The 16,075-nt window shown below is 38.4% G+C and overlaps 1 protein-coding gene and 1 pseudogene across 2 annotated transcripts in view; one reads left to right on the top strand and one right to left on the bottom strand.

The window, feature by feature from the left end:
* Nucleotides 1-3,548, bottom strand: part of ADCY2 (adenylate cyclase 2) — a 596,450-nt gene extending 592,902 nt beyond the window's left edge. For both annotated transcript variants that reach the window (XM_051969830.1, XM_051969831.1), the window contains exon 1: nucleotides 2,872-3,548. In XM_051969830.1, coding sequence (XP_051825790.1) covers nucleotides 2,872-3,117 — 246 coding nt within the window. In that variant the 5' untranslated portion in view covers nucleotides 3,118-3,548. The remainder of the gene's footprint in view (nucleotides 1-2,871) is intronic.
* Nucleotides 3,517-16,075, top strand: part of LOC127546018 (ADP/ATP translocase 3-like) — a 48,854-nt pseudogene continuing 36,295 nt past the window's right edge.

Raw genomic sequence — 16,075 nt, 5'->3', positions numbered from 1 at the left:
CCCACAGTGTCTCTGCACCTTCAACGATTCTAGTGTAAGAAAATAATGCAAGTCCTACTTAAGAATTGTTTCTCTCTGATCAAATTATCTAGGTTAGTAAATTCAAACAAGATCCTGCTTTCAGTAGCCAAAGACAGCAACCATTATTTGTGAAAGCAGATTTAATCCTAGGTTCCTATAATTAAAAGAGATCACTAAAGTAGATCTATATGATGAGTGACAGAGAATGGAACCAGATCATAAAGAAATAGGCTGATACTGCTATGTATGATTTTATTCATCATTGGCCCTAGGATTTCTTTCCAAATCTTCTAAATGGAGAGGCAGCAGCAAATTTTTGAAAATATGATAATTTAGGAATAAATGCTTTTAGACAAAGAATATTTGTCAAACTATTATTCTAACATTTCAAAAAAGTGCATAATAGCTAAACAAAACATGATATATAGAAATTATTTTACTCTGTGGTACAATGGAAAACACATTTGACTCAGGAATGAGGGGACAAGTATTTAAATTCTGTCTCTGGCTTGTGTGACTTTTAGTAAGTCACCTGGGCCTCTTTTTTCCACTTCTATAAAACAGATACTTTCAACTAGATAATTTTTGTGGTCTCTCTCAGATATAAATCTGTGATTCAGTCCCCAAAACAAGTGAAATGAAATTAAAGAAATAACTTAGACTAGCTTCTCCACTCAAAAAATTTGATTGACCTTTTAGCACTTACCATGATGAAAAATTAAAAGAATTAGAAAATATACTCAGGCAAAGAACAAAATTAAAAGAGGCCCCAATTTCATACTTGTCTTTAAACAGATAAATTGATGCTATAAATAGATGGTCACCTGATTTTCATTCTCATTTACAAGAAAACAAATGAGTATTATGGATTTAAGACTGGATCTAAGCAGGAACTTCCTGAAGGTGAGAGCTATTTAATCTATCGAGGGTAAGTTATGGATTTTCCTTACTTGGAGGCAGTAAAATATACAGTACACACACACACACACATACACACACACACACACACAAACACACACAGAGGAAAGATATCATTTGATTTTCAAGACAGTCCCTCAAAAAGGGAATGAACTAATACTTGAGGTCCTTTACCAGTTCTGTGATTAAAGAATAATATCTCAGTAAAAGAAATAAATGAACTATGAATAGGGATATTTAAAACTTGGCCAAAATAGCCTAGAGAATGAATACCAGAAAGAACTGCCCTATGTAGTTAGACAGTGAGAATCTGTTAGGTCTTTTTGATTTTTAGAAATTTATCACATTTTCACATGTGTGAACTGATACCAAAATATCCCTTCCTGTATGTTTTGATGCTCATATTGCCTTTCTCTTATCCAAGAAATAAAAAAAAATCATATATTGACAAAAGATTTCATTTACTCTTCAAACAAACAAAAAAGGAATACCAAATAACCCTCTGAGAATAGAAATTCAGCATTGCCAATGAATAAAAACTGAGTACTAGCTGGTTCAATTTTTTTTTCAAAAACTAAGGAAGCTCTCAATTGCACCTGATTAAAAAAAATAAATAAACAACCATTTTGTTGGCCCATTTCTCTCGAAATAAAAAGCATCCTTTTCTTTGATAGAGTAACTAGTATCAGAAAATACCACCTAGAATGGAGAGAGAAGAAAAAGATACAGAGGAAAAGCAGAGAGGCAAAAAAAAAAAAAAGAAAGAAAGAAAGAAAGAAAGAAAAAGAGAGAGACAGAGACAGAAAGATAGAAGAGCAATGAAAGAAAAGCAAGAAAAAAGAGACAAGGAGGAAAGGAAGAAAGGAGGGAGGGGGAGAGAAAGAGAAAGAGAGAGAGAGAGAGAGAGAGAGAGAGAGAGAGAGAGAGAGAGAGAGAGAGAGAAATAATAGCACAATAACCAAATATGTATCTTAGACAATAGATGACTTGGAACAAATCTTATATTTATCCTTGTTTGGAGTAAAACTTTGAATTGTAAATAAGAAAAAGAACCACTGACAGGAATTTACTGCCCTCTACAGACTCACCCTTTCTATTCAATCCAAATGTATAAAGCTATAGGTTTTTGCTTGAAAATGTAAACTAGCAATTGGCATCATCTTTTGAGGCATTAAATATCCTCCATACATTTATAAAGTGCACTAAATATACAATAAACAGACTGAATCTGCCTCTCACGAAACTTGTGTAATGGTTTATTTTGATTATCAGTTCATTTGCAGTTGTTTGAGCATGAAAAATTTATAAACTTTCCTTTTTTTAATGCTAAAATGTTATTATCCCTTGTTCCTTGAGATTTTTAAAAGTAATTTTCATGTCATGAGTTATACATTATAAAATGTCACAATGGTGATTGTTCCAATGGAAAAGACTAGGAATCAATGAACTCAAATAATTTTTTGAGTTTGAGTCCATTCTAATTTGAAGTGACTAGTTTAAATGAGAAAATGGTGTTTGCCTAAGAGGGAGAGAAGATAGACCAGAACAAACAAGTCCTGACACCTTGACCATAGACCCGAAAATTCTGCAACTTTATTTTGTCTAATGCCTCCCAAAATAACTTTTTTTTCCCTTTCTACATGCCCTTCGTTGAGCCAGGAAAAGAAACCAAGATTCAAGTAGAGCAACGAGAAAGAGACAGAGAGGATGGGGAGGGCGGAGAAAATTTAGGTAGAGAAGGAAAGATGTTCACCCAGCTACCGCAAAACTGAGTGGCAAAAGGTTTAACCTGTACAATCTGAACTAAATAGGTGAAGTCTCCAGAAGGAGAAAGAGGCAGGGAGTGGATGGAAAAGCCATAGTACTAAAGGGAGAGGACCACAAGGGTCTGGGGTGCTTCAGCGCGTGTGGGAATACAGGAAAGGGACTTACCAGCCCCAAAGCAAAGAAGACGGAGAGGAGGGCTAGGCAGGCGCCCATGATAATTAGCAACAGGAAGACGATGAGTGGGTGCTGTTGGCTCATACAGTAATAGGACTCGTAAAGCCAGTCCCGGGACTTGTGTAGCCGGCCGCCACAACCCCCAGCCCCGGACCCGGAGCCGCTGCCGCCTCCGCCCGCGGCAGCCTCTGCCCTGTCCAGCAAATAGCGGCGCCTTCTCATCGCTTCTTGCCACATTGGTGTAAGTCTCAGGCCGAGTCCGGAGCCGACTTGTACAGCTGCTTCCTCAGCCCTTCTTCTGTAGCCCACTTCCCACTTCGCTGCCCGATACTCCTAAATCCCAAAGCCAAAAAGAAGAAAAAAGTCTTCCCAGAATTGGTGAGAACAGCACGCGTGAGATCTCAGCCCTAGAGGTACTGGCCAGGAGGATAGGAGACAAGAGACCCCCCGACTCCGGTCAGTGGCTGGGCAGTTAGAAGCATGGTGTAGCTTCTGGGACTGCGAGATGCTGCCGTCGCTGCAGCTACTGGCTGCCACCAGCGCCGAGATAGGAGGAGGAGAGTTACATTGGAGGAGCTGCCCTTCTGCCTTTTCCACTGCGCGCTCCCGCAGCCTCCACTGCTACTGCCTCCGCGCATGGGCGGTCTGACATCTCCCGGCCTCTGGCCGCCAAACCCCAGCACCAACAGACTGGCAGCGGACCCGTCCCGGGGACACTGGACAACGGGAGAGGGGTGTGGTCAGCTCCTGGCAGCGTGGTGGAGACAGGGGGGAGGAGGGGGAGAAGGGAAGGAGGAGGGAAATGTAGAGAAGAGAAGGGAGCAGGAGGGAGATCAGTGCTTCTATGGATACGCTTCCATGGACTGGTTGAGAAAAAGGTAGAGGGGACTTTGGGGTGGGGGAGGGCAATGTTCTCATCCTCAAGAGGACATTGGGAGAGTTTATCTTCATTGAACTTGGATGTAATAGCCCACCAACAAAACTGAGGCGAGCTGGGCAAACATTCTTCGGGAAATATGGAGAAAATAGAGTTGACAGCTTCTCTAGAGAAGGAAAAAAAAAGACAAGATCCAGAATGGTGATAGATAGAAAAGAAAAACAGGATCTTTTCCTTTTTCTTTTCTTCAGACAAGAAGAATTGCATTATATGTCCTCCTTTGGGTGTAATGTTCACTTGGGTGATCTCAGTCTTAAGAAAGGTTCTCCTCACCAGAGGATTTGAGTAAAGCTGCATCATTTATTAAGGGACTAATGATCTTGTCAAGTTTCTTGCCTACTTCACGAAGAAGATGATGGTAAAGTTAGGGAGGAATCAGCTCTGGACTTGAAAAGATGGGCGCTTTCATTTCTACCTTCATAGGGCTGTTGTACCATGTCCTCCAATTCAATCTTTACCAGCAAAACACTGACTAGAACCCCTCATTGAAACTCACATCTCAAAGCATACTGTTGAAACACTTTTGGAAAAAGGATAAACCTTTAGAGTTGACTGGGCAAAAATATGAAACCAAATTGGGGGGGGGGGTGGAAGAGAATGCCTGAGTCTGTAGAATTCTTCAAGCAAAAAGCTATTGAGAGAACAATGGCATCCAAAACAAATCATTTCTTTGAATGTCGACTGCATTTAATTCACCACCACTACCTTTTAACCAGCCCTTTCCGTTAAAGATCCTGAACTCTTGCTTTTTCCAAGATGTGACTCAGGTATTCCTTTCCTGGACAACTTCAAACCATGATTATCTTTTCTCCATATTCCCATAGCAGTAATGGGCTCTATCTCACAAAGTAGATGGTAGATAGGTTATATTTAGTATTTTAAATTATTTTCTAGTTATTACACATACACTCCCATCTTATATCTTTATGTAGAGTACTAAATTCCTAAGGGCAAGGATCCTAACTTCCCTCTCCACATTGGAGAGCAGGAACTCTCTATTTTGAAAAAAATTCCTGATAGTATCTATGTAGTATACATTAAGTGCTTAATAAGTCAGAGTCAGGTACCTAAACATCAGGCTATATATTCCTGTCCCTAGGGCTGTGCATTGCTAGGTATCATTTGACAGAAATAGGTGCTTAATTGTCAAGGAAAGGGCCTCATATGATTCACTGGGCACTTGGAGGAGTAAGACTACAAATTGTTTTGGACAGATGTTAAGCTCTCATGTAGGGACATCATAGCTGAGGGAAAGCAGAAAGCAAGACTAAGTGATTGTCTGGATTTTGACTTAGTTACTTTTTTTTTTTTATTAAAAAAAGAGACTGGGCAGGGCTATCCCAAAAATATCTAATTCAGTTTTGCAGTACTAATTACATTTCACAATCAATGCCACGTTAGAGTTTTTGTGATATTTTATCTATGTGCAGCAATGTGAGGGAGGATAGAAAAAATTGGGGAATGTACATAAAGTATTATTACACAAATCCCTACTTATATCTAACATGAGAAATGTATTTACATTATCAACCAGCTAATGAAAGATTCCAGTTCACTACTTTTTCATCTCTCCTGAGCAAAAAAATGAGTTATTTTTTTCTTCATCCTTCTAGTCTTCTTTCTACCCATTTCTATCAGACAGCTCAGCATGTTTCTTTCTTCCACTTTAAGAAAATCTTAACCTTGTTTTATTCCAGCCTTAGCAGCTCCTACACAGCACAAAATCCATTTACAGAAACAGAAATGACATTATTTCATAAGCAGAATTTAAATTTTTGATACTTCTAGGAGCCTTTGCCACCCCACACAAGACAAATGTAATTAGTTTGTCATGCTAATGAAACTGATGACTCCCAAGGAAAACTGTTTTGTCAGATCATTTCATTCAAGTTGATGGCATCACCCCCTCTCCCTTAAGTGACAATTCATGTCAGGTTCAATGCTCTGCTAATCCAGATCCCCAGGACCTTCAATATTTTTTCCAAAGATTAGATTCTGTGGCTTTTCCTTTCTTCCCTAAATCCCAGTGATGATATTAGAAATATACAGATTAAGTTTTACTATTTCAAATTCTCTATTGATTTGGAGGTGTTGATGCTGGTGAAGCTTTACTTTTTTTGGAAAGGTCAATGGATATTTAGTCAGAGAAGTATTTAATTTAAATATTGTTTATGCTTTTAAATATGTTTTAGCCAAGTAATTTATATTTTCATGTATTTCTTTTCTCATTTAATAAAAAGTAGTTCAATTAGTAGTCTACTAAATTCTATTGCCATTCTCAATTCATATGAACATGGTCATAAAGAAATCTCTCCTAGTATTGTCTGAGGGGAGAGAAGAGAATTAATTAAAATATATTTTTCCTTTGCTAGTACCGGACAACCAATTTTCTTAAGATCCCAATTCTTCTTGCTTCTTCAGTTCCTTTTCAACTTTGATATTTGCTTATGCTATGAATTTATGTTGTTTGGGGAATTTTTGTGTAATATGATCTTCTTTTCATTCTTACTCAACTTTTCCTCAATGAAAACCTCTCTAGTACATATGTTCTTACACACCCTGACAAAAACAAAACACTAAACCACAGCTAACTTTCAGAATTGAGAGAGACTATGTGTTTTTGAGTGTGTGTGTGTGTGTGTGTGTGTGTGTGAGAGAGAGAGAGAGAGAGAGAGAGAGAGAGAGAGAGAGAGAGAGAGAGAGAGAGAGAGAGAAAGAGAGAGAGAGATGGAAATGATTAGAAGACTTGGAAAATGTGTAAATAAGTTTGCTCATCTGTCCCTCTTGCAATGTAGACTGTCATCCCAAACCGCATAATTAACATCCTGTTGAGAGAAGAGAACAGATTGACTCTAGTTAAGAGCTTGGGAATTCTTATAAAATAGAGATATGACAGGGGAAATTGAGTGAGAAAAATATTTTGGGGGATCCTGCCATATGGTCTTAAGACAACTTTTTTTCTAGCATCTAAATATGGAGATGCAAAACTTGAGGTGCTAGTTTTATGACTTCCAAGGGCACATGAAAGACAAGGCTAAAATGCAGGTAGTATCTAATACCATCATACCAAAAAAGACCCCTCCCCCAAATCATGAAGAAAATAATTGAAAATTTAGTGTCAAAATCATGGAAGACTGTGAAAAGGAAATCATATTTGGCTAAATTTAGCTTAGATGATATCTGAGGTTAATCTCAATGGCAGCATTCTATGTTTTTATGATTTTTACATTCTTTACATTACACACACATACACACACACACACATTCCTTCATGGTTATTTGGATATTTTCAGAAGTATTTTTTCCTGCATTTTTATCTTTTAAGTACAACTCTGAATTTTGTTGTGATTCCTTGCTATTATTTGTTTTGTTTATTTTCTTATATATTTATTTACATAAGTGAAAATAGAAAACTAACCAAGTACCAATTGAGGTTGTTCAGTAAATAAATATATTAAATCATCATATGAAAATGTTGTGAATGTAAATCCCCCTCCCTGCCCACAAATTACTAACTTGATTCTTTGAGGGACATAAAAACAGAAACTGAGAAAGACAAAAACAAATACAGGCAAATAGAAAAAAGAAAAAAAAAAAACAATAACAACAACCTTACAATGAAATGGAAAATGCTTGTTTAATGCAACAGAATTTAAGAGGGTTGGCATTTATTTTATTCATATTCCTATTAATTCAAATTGTCTAGCAAAGATTTAGCTTAAAATGAGCTGCCTTCTCTACCTTTAATTAGAATGATACTAGTCCCTGAATCAGTTGATATATTTCAACTAAAGAATATCTGTGACTGAAGATTCAATAGCATAATCAAAGAACGTTTGAAAATTCTTCTGTGACAGAAGAGGGCAGTATTACACTCACATGATTAAGAATGTTACAAAGCACTGAACATTTTGAACAATTAGATTACATAAAATTCTTAAGATGCAATGAAAATTCAGTGATGAGCTCTTCAAGCAAGATATGACAAAGGTGACACCATGCCAGTATGAAACCAGGAAATTGGGGCTGAGGTCTGTCTAATTTGGGAAGATCTTTCCTGCTTTTTATAACACTCAGGTTTAATCAGGCTTGGGTGTTTTCAGGTTCAGTTTAGCGATGTATACTTGATCAGTACAATTCTATCTTCTCAAATTATACCCTTTATTTGGAAAGCATGGAGTTCAACCAGAAGTAAGTTGTTGTTGTTGTTGAATTAGTTCAGTCATGTCTGACTCTTCATGATCCAATTTGAGGTTTTCCTGGCAAAGATACTGGAATAGTTTGCCAATTCCTTCTCTAGTGCATCTGACAAATTAAAAAAAAAATGAGGTATACAGGGTTAAATGATTTGCCCAGGGTCATATACCTAGCAAATGTTTGAGGTAAGATTTGAATACAATCCTTCCTGATTTCAGACTTAGTATTATATCAGCTATGACATCTAGTAGCCCTAGAAGAAATTTAGCAATATTTTTTAAAAATAGTCTAACAGATAATTGACATAACATTTTCATTGGCATTTTACAATAAACAAAAACAAATTTGATATGTTGTAATTCTATTTATTCATCTTCATCAACAGCACTAAAATTTGAATTTAGGATCTTTGTTAAAAGAATAATAAAAGTTTTCATTTATGTTCTCAAAGCAATTCATATAGCACAGACAATAATAAAGACTTTCTAGTATGAAGACTTCAGTATTCATATTGTTCAAATAAAAGTGCAGTAGAAAACTGTATTCCACCTACAAAAAATGCACATTTCCAACAGAAACATGTTGTTTGTCATAGCCCATATTCTTTTCCTTTATTAATTTTCTCTCTAGCAAATATATCAGTGAAATTTATATGAAGTATTGTTGGAATCCTTACAAAGTGCTAATTTAGCATGGTACTTAACAAATCCTCTAGCTCACTAATATATTTAAGTACTCATTGGAGTTCACATGTTTGGGAGATTTCAGAGTTTAGTATGAGATAACCCAATTCACACCTCCCTTAATCCCTGCCTCCAGAAAGAGGAGTCAACCTTTGGGAGATCACATATAAAGAGGCTCTTAGCTTCTGGTTAGTGAGTTACTTTGGAACATTGCCAGGGGTCAGAGAGGAGTACTCTGGGACAGACCAGAGGCATTCTGGGACAGACACAGAGCACTCTGGGAGATTGAGAGCCAGAAGCCCTTTCTCAGAGGCAAGAGATATTCATTTTCCACTTCCACCTTGGTGCTGGCTGGAGACATTTGGACTTGAACTAGAGGAGTTAGATCCATTCCACCTTTGTGCTGGCTAGAGGCTGAAGAAAGCAGAGGTAGAAGCAAAGGACAAAGCTGCAAGACCTCTTAGAACCAAGGAGAGAGAGAGGCCTCTAAGAAAGCTAACTGGGATATAATGAAAGACACAATAAAAGATCTGAATTTTTAGCACCTGGCTGCATTTGGGGTGATTATTAATTTTAATTGAAATTAAGGCTGCCTTCAGAAAATCTCCCCAAGAAACCTGCTCTCCCAGAGAGAACTATTAACAGTGTCAACAAAAATTCATTATCAACATGAAATATGTTTTGTATAACATTCATATATTGATAGAGTTAGATTGTCTAACTATATAAAACACCCTGTTGGAATCAGGCTGGTATTCTGAGAAAGTCAAATTAACTCTTTCATGTAAGTTGTAGACTGAATTGCTGTTTAGAAAATCAATATCTAGAGTCATTGGCCATAACCAAGAAGAAAGAATTAGATTTATATCATTTCACTTCTTAGAGTTATTAAAATCATTTTGAAAATACTTATCTGTTAATAAATCTGATTAATTGATCCTTTATAAATAGAATTGAAATAGATACTGCTGCTATCAAAAACTGATTTCAGGTGAGTCGTTGGTTACAGTGAAAGGAATTCATTAACATTAGGGAAAGAAGCACCAGATATATTTAGGAGTTGTATCAAGAAAAAATGGAGTACCCTTTACAAGTTGGTTACTAGTTCTTTTTTAAAAGCCACTGAGGAGATTAGAATCAGTTTCATGGACATTGAGGACACTAGGTAGAGGTTAATAATAAACTGTTTCCAACACTTCCACAGCCTTGCAAAATATGTTAATTTTCTGAGCTTTCACTTGGGAAATTTCTAACTAAAAAGCAATGACCCAGCTAGTCAATTCTTCTTACATTGTATGCTTAGGACCTGTTGCCTGACCATCATGTTGAATCAGGATGGGCATTATGGACTAATTTTACATATCCAAATAGCTTAAATTATATTTTTACCTAAGTGAAAATATGGTTATAATAATAAATGAAATGAATCAGAAGTTTATTATTATAAATATATGTCCTTCAAATACTCCAGATCGGGAGAGTCAAGATGGTAGAAAGCAGGCAAGTGTCTGTGTGACCTCCTCTGAGCTTTCCTCAAATTAACATCAGATTAAGCCTCTTAACTGGTTTTGGATTGACAGAATTCATAAATCTTTGGACTAAAACAAATTTCCAAAAGAAGATAATTTGGAGGAACATCAGAAAAGGTCTATTTCAATCAGGCAGGGGAGAGGCTGCTGAGGCAAGGCTGCAGTGCAGGAAACCCAGGATAAGGAGCTGAAGCAGGGAGCCAGGGCATTACTGTGCACAAACAGAGGGTAATCTAGCTTTTAGGCTATCCCGTCCTGGATAGAAGTCAGTGGTTAAGTAGATTTGTTATAAGATACCTAAAAGCAAACACAAAAGGCAAATTGTGAGCCATTGAGCCTGGGGGAGAACATTGGACTTGGCTGTGCTTATCCAGCCCCAGAAGTCAGTCAGCAGAACTGTCCCAGGACAAACTAAAGCAGCTGTTGCCCCTTTGCCTTAAGAGCAGACCTCAGCCTTTTAAAAAATGAGCAAAAGAGCAAAAAAGAACACTGAGCATTGACACCTTTTATAGAGAAAGAGAAAAAACAGACCTCAAACTCTGAGGATTCTAAAGGTAAATCAACACTAGAAGAAATCCCCAAATTACTCCAAAGGGGTTGGTCCCTATTTCACAAGGCTTTTGGAATAATTCAAAAAGGATCTTAAAAGAGTTAGAAAAAGGGGGCTTATGGTTAAGATGGCGGAGAGGAGGCACACAGCTGTGGCTCCGCGTTTTCTCTCACTATCCATTTCATTACAAGTCTCTGAATTAATGCTTGACTGAAAAAAAAACCCACAAATAGTTACAAAGAGAAGCAATCCTTGAGATTTGCCAAGAAAGGTCTGTTTTAACTGGAGGGCTGAGATGGTTTTAGATCAGGTGCAGGCGGCGGGCAGTGGCAGTGAGAGCACGGGAGCAGACTGGAGAGGGGGTGGGGAGTGATCGCAGCCGTCTCTGCGGGGAGAGCTTTGCTACGGGACTGGATACTTTGCCCTGGCAGCAAGTCAGCAGCCCAGCAAAGAAGCTAAAAACACTGGGGGTGAAGAATACAACCCCAAACAGCTGGAGTCTCTCGGGACCTGGCCACCCCTCCCCACCCGCACCCCCCACAGTGACTCAGCACGCTCTGGGATTTCAGAGCGCAGGCGCAGCACAGTAGGGCTAGTGCCTCACTGCTTACCCCCCCCCCCCCCCGGCAGTCTGTAGAGGAAGCTCAGTAACACCACCCAGCCCCTCCCCCAAAGAAAGACTCCAGTTTTTTCCTTTTTTTCTTTGCTTGTTTGTCTTTGATTATTAGACAGAATGAGCAAGAAACTGAAGAGGACTTTAACCCTTGACAGCTTCTATACAGATAGAGAGCAGACTCTAAATCCTGAGGAGATTAAAAACAGACAGTCTCCAGGTGAATCCCCAAAGGAGGAGATCATCTGTTCCTCAGCACAGATGAATCTCATGGAAGAAATTAAAAAGGCTCTCATAAGGGAGCTAGAAGAAAAATGGGAAAAGGAGAGGGAGGCTTGGCAAAAGAGCTTGGAGAAGTCAGTTAAAGAGAGAGTGGATAAAGAAATAAAATCCTTGAAAAATAGGATTGGCAAACTGGAAACAGAAAATAGCTCTCTAAAAAACAAAATTGGCGAAATGGAAAAAAATTCCATAGAACAAAAGAACTCAATGGGACAATTAGAAAAAGATTTTAAAAGAGTGAGTAAAGAAAATAATTCACTAAAAATCAGAATTGAACAATTGGAATTGAATGACTCGAGGAGACAAGAAGAATCAGTCAAGCAAATCCAAAAAAAATCAAACAATGGAAAAGAATGTGAAATACCTTCTGGGGAAAACAACAGACCTGGAAAACAGATCCAGGAGAGACAATCTGAGAATCATTGGACTCCCAGAAAAGCATGATGAAAAAAAGAGCCTGGACACTATTTTCCAGGAAATTATCAAAGAGAACTGCCCAGAAGTCATAGAAACAGAGAGTAAAATAGACATTGAAAGAATTCATTGATCACCCACTGAAAGGGATCCTAAAATCAAAACACCAAGGAATATAGTGGCCAAATGCCAGAACCCTCAGACAAAGGAAAAAATATTGCAAGCAGTTAGAAAAACCCAATTCAAGTATCAAGGAGCCACAATAAGGATCACCCAGGATCTGGCAGCATCCACACTAAAAGATTGAAGGGCCTGGAATATGATATTCCGAAAGGCTAAGGAACTTGGTATGCAACCAAAAATAACTTACCCAGTGAGAATGAGCATCTTTTTCCAGGGAAGAAGATGGACATTCAAAGAAGTAAGCGAATTTCACCTATTTTTGATGAAAAAGCCAGAACTTAACAAAAAATTTGATCTACAAATATAGAACTCAAGAGAAATCTAAAAAGGTAAAGATTAATCTTGGGAACTATATTTCGGCTATAAAGATGTATAAAGAATACACGTATACCTTGTTCTACAAACTGATGTAGAAAGGACATTGTACCAGAAAAAGGGTAAAGTGGGGGTAGTACATCTCATGAAGAGGCATAGGAAACCTATTATATCTGAGAGAAAGAATGGAGGGGGATGAATATAGTGGGTATCTTACTGCCTTCAGAATTGGCTTTAAGAGAAAAATTTTAGACATCTTCAATCTATGGTGAAACTTCTCCCACCTTATTGAAAAGTGAGAAGGGAAAAGTGAAAAGGGAAGGAATAAGCTAAGCGGAAGGGAATACGGAAACTGGGAGGAAAAGGGGTAAGATAGGGGGAGGAATTCTAAGGCTGGGGGAGGGATACTAAAAAGGGAGGGCTGTGAGAAGCAAGTGGTGCTCACAAGCTTAATACTGGGAAGGGGGGTAGAGGGGAAAGAAGGGAGAAAAGCATAAACAGGAGTTAACAAGATGGCAAGTAATACAGAATTGGTCATTCTATCCATAAATGTGAATGGGGTAAACGCCTCCATAAAGAGGAAGCAGTTAGCAGAATGGACTAAAAGCCAGAATCCTACAATATGTTGTTTACAGGAAACACACCTGAAGTGGGGAGATACATGCAGGTTAAAGGTAAAAGGTTGGAGCAAAATCTACTATGTTTCAGGTGACCATTCTGCTATAGGCTAACTGCTCTGCCTTGACTACAAGGATCTCTTCTTGATTCTAGAGTCCAGAATCTCCACATTTCTCCTCCTCTTCTTGTGGCCAAGTGAGCTCTGGCCTCTGTCACCCCACTCTCTAATCCTTCCTACAAGTATTTTTACATCAAACATTGAGCCAGCATCAATAATGAGAAGAACCATTTATCCAAATGTTTGCTAATAGAGTCATTGTCTTATTTCAAATAGGTAATTAGCCTTAAGTGCTCTGTTGTCTGATTCAGGTATACCTATTCAAAGTTTCAGACCTTTACATCTTCTGTTTTCTTTTGTTTTAGAACACAGATGGTAATGCCATCCCTGACTTCTCAGGGAGGTGAGAACCCCACAAAGGAGGTGATCACCCCCACCCCCCCGACTTCTCAGGAAAGGAGGTGAAAGCACTAAAAAGGAGATGATCACATCCTCCTTGACTTCTCAGAAAGAGAGACGAAAAACACCAAAGGGAAGTGGGGAATCAAGCCAGATATTGTAAGTGAGTTTCTGGACTGAAGGGTTTTACTAGAAACAGGTATGCACAAACCCATTACCATGGGAGGTATCACACAAGCAAATAGCAATAAAGCACAGACTAGCAGTGATGACTCTTCCCACAGCAGATGCAGGCTCAATGTGGTATAACAAACATTAATTGTACATGCAGGTAGTGATATAACAAACAATATGAATGCACATGTATTGTAAAAGATTTCCAGAAGTCCTAGAAAGACGGTGTGTAAATAGCAATACACATAAGCCTCCTTCAGCAACCAAGATATAGTCCAAAACCAACCTATTGTCTAGTACTTCATTGTCAGGGAATCCAGTGATCCCTGCAAGTTTTTGAAGTCCTGTAACAGTCTTATCATTTCTCAGGGAATCCAATGATTCCTGAGGGTTTTCAAGTCCTACAACAGTCCTATCATGTCTTAGAGAATCCAATAATTCCTGAGGGTTTTCAAGTCCTGGTTCAGTCTCATTAACAATTTTTGATGTCCATGAATCAGTTATCATAATTGCCATGCTCTTTCAGTGGTGGGCACAGTCAGTGACAGAACCATCCAATGTTTCTTGGGTCTTATCCTTTGTTTCAAGGGTCTGCTCCATCTCATTGTGACAGACAAGGTGAATACAGCTGGTTGGCACCCATCTGATTTCTTCTCCCTCTATACACATACAAACAAACACTCTCCCCCAGCAGTTAATCTATCTAGTCTCTTCCACTCACCACTTTCTGGATCTCTCCACATCACCTGGTGATTATCTAAAAATAGTGGAGCTGCTCACACTGGACACCGCCCTTCCAATGGGTTATAAAACCTGTCTGCTGGAGCCAGGGCATGTTTGTCAAAAATCAAGAAATTAATAGTATAAAGAGCCAAATTAAGAAGTTCTCTAGCATTATCTGTGGCTGCTTCTTTCTTTTGTTTTTTAGAGGAGAGTCTTAATGTCTCTCTCCTTTCTACTATTTCCTGTCCTTGAGGATTAAAGGATATGCCAGTGGTGTGTAAAATCTTATACTGTGCACAAAAGTGTGCAAAATGTTTAGAAGTATAAGCAGGTCCATTATCTGCTTTTATTGCTTAGGGAATACCCATAATTGCAAATGCTTGTATAAGGAATTCAGTGACTACTCGGGCTGTATCTTTTGCTGCTGGTATTGCAAAAGTGAATCCTGAAAAGTGTCTACTACAATGTGGTTAAAAGACAGACGACCAAAAGATTTATAATGAGTCACATCAATTTGCCAAATTTCATTGGGTTTCAAACCATGAGGGTTCATCCCTGGAGGGAGTGTAGGAGCATGGAAAGGAAGGCAAGCTGTACAAGCTTTGACTATGCTCCTTGCTTCCTCTCTTGTTATCCCAAATTACAAACTTAAAGCTTGAGCAGCCTGATGATATTTAAAATGAGATTCTTGGGCTTCTTGAAATAAAAGAGTATTGGCCAGCATAGTTAGAATGTTATTTGCCTTTGAATTACCATCAAAAATAGGACCTGGAAGTCCATTATGAGAGTGGGCATGCAAGATATAAATCTTGCCTGGATGTGTTCTCACTTGCTCTTGACGTTTCTTAAAGAGCTGATATATATTAGAGGCTACAAAATTTATTTGGGCATTGGCAATTCTTTGTGCCAAACCTACTGAAGAGGCCGAATCAGATATTATATTTATATTTCCTGGATTACAAGGAAGAGCTAGAATGATTGCATACAATTCATTCTGCTGAGTGGACTGAAAAGGAGTTCTGACTATTCTATAGTAAAGTCACAAGAGTATACAGCACAAATATTATGTTTGGATGCATCTGTAAAGTTGTTGATCCTTTAAGAGGAACTTTAGAAACCTTTTCTTCAAAAATCCATTGAGAATTATGTAATAGTTGGGTTATCTTTAATAGAGACACCTGTGTTAATAAGCCATGGGTAGTTCAAAAAGCCAAATTACTATGGCAGAGAAGGCATATACTACTCTCTAAGCTTCTCTCATTCCCCTCATAACCAACTATTTAATTCAGCCTCAAAAATAGCTCTTCACTGCTTAAATTCATGAAGACTAGAAGCACTACAATTTACCAGCTGAAGTCAATCTGGCAGATTGCCAGGAAAGGTTTGTCCTAAGGGGCCTGGAACAGACTAGCACAGGCAGTGAGAGACTAGCATCCTGAGCAGACCAGAGGCAGGGGTGACCTCTGTGGCTAGAGAAGTTATAGAGACCATTCTGCTATATGCTAACTGCTCTGCCTTGA

This window comes from Antechinus flavipes, chromosome 1, assembly GCF_016432865.1.
Source record: "Antechinus flavipes isolate AdamAnt ecotype Samford, QLD, Australia chromosome 1, AdamAnt_v2, whole genome shotgun sequence".
Taxonomy (NCBI): Eukaryota; Metazoa; Chordata; class Mammalia; order Dasyuromorphia; family Dasyuridae; genus Antechinus; species Antechinus flavipes.
The sequence above is the reverse complement of the archived record's forward strand: the minus strand, read 5'-3'. Positions and strand labels throughout refer to the sequence as shown.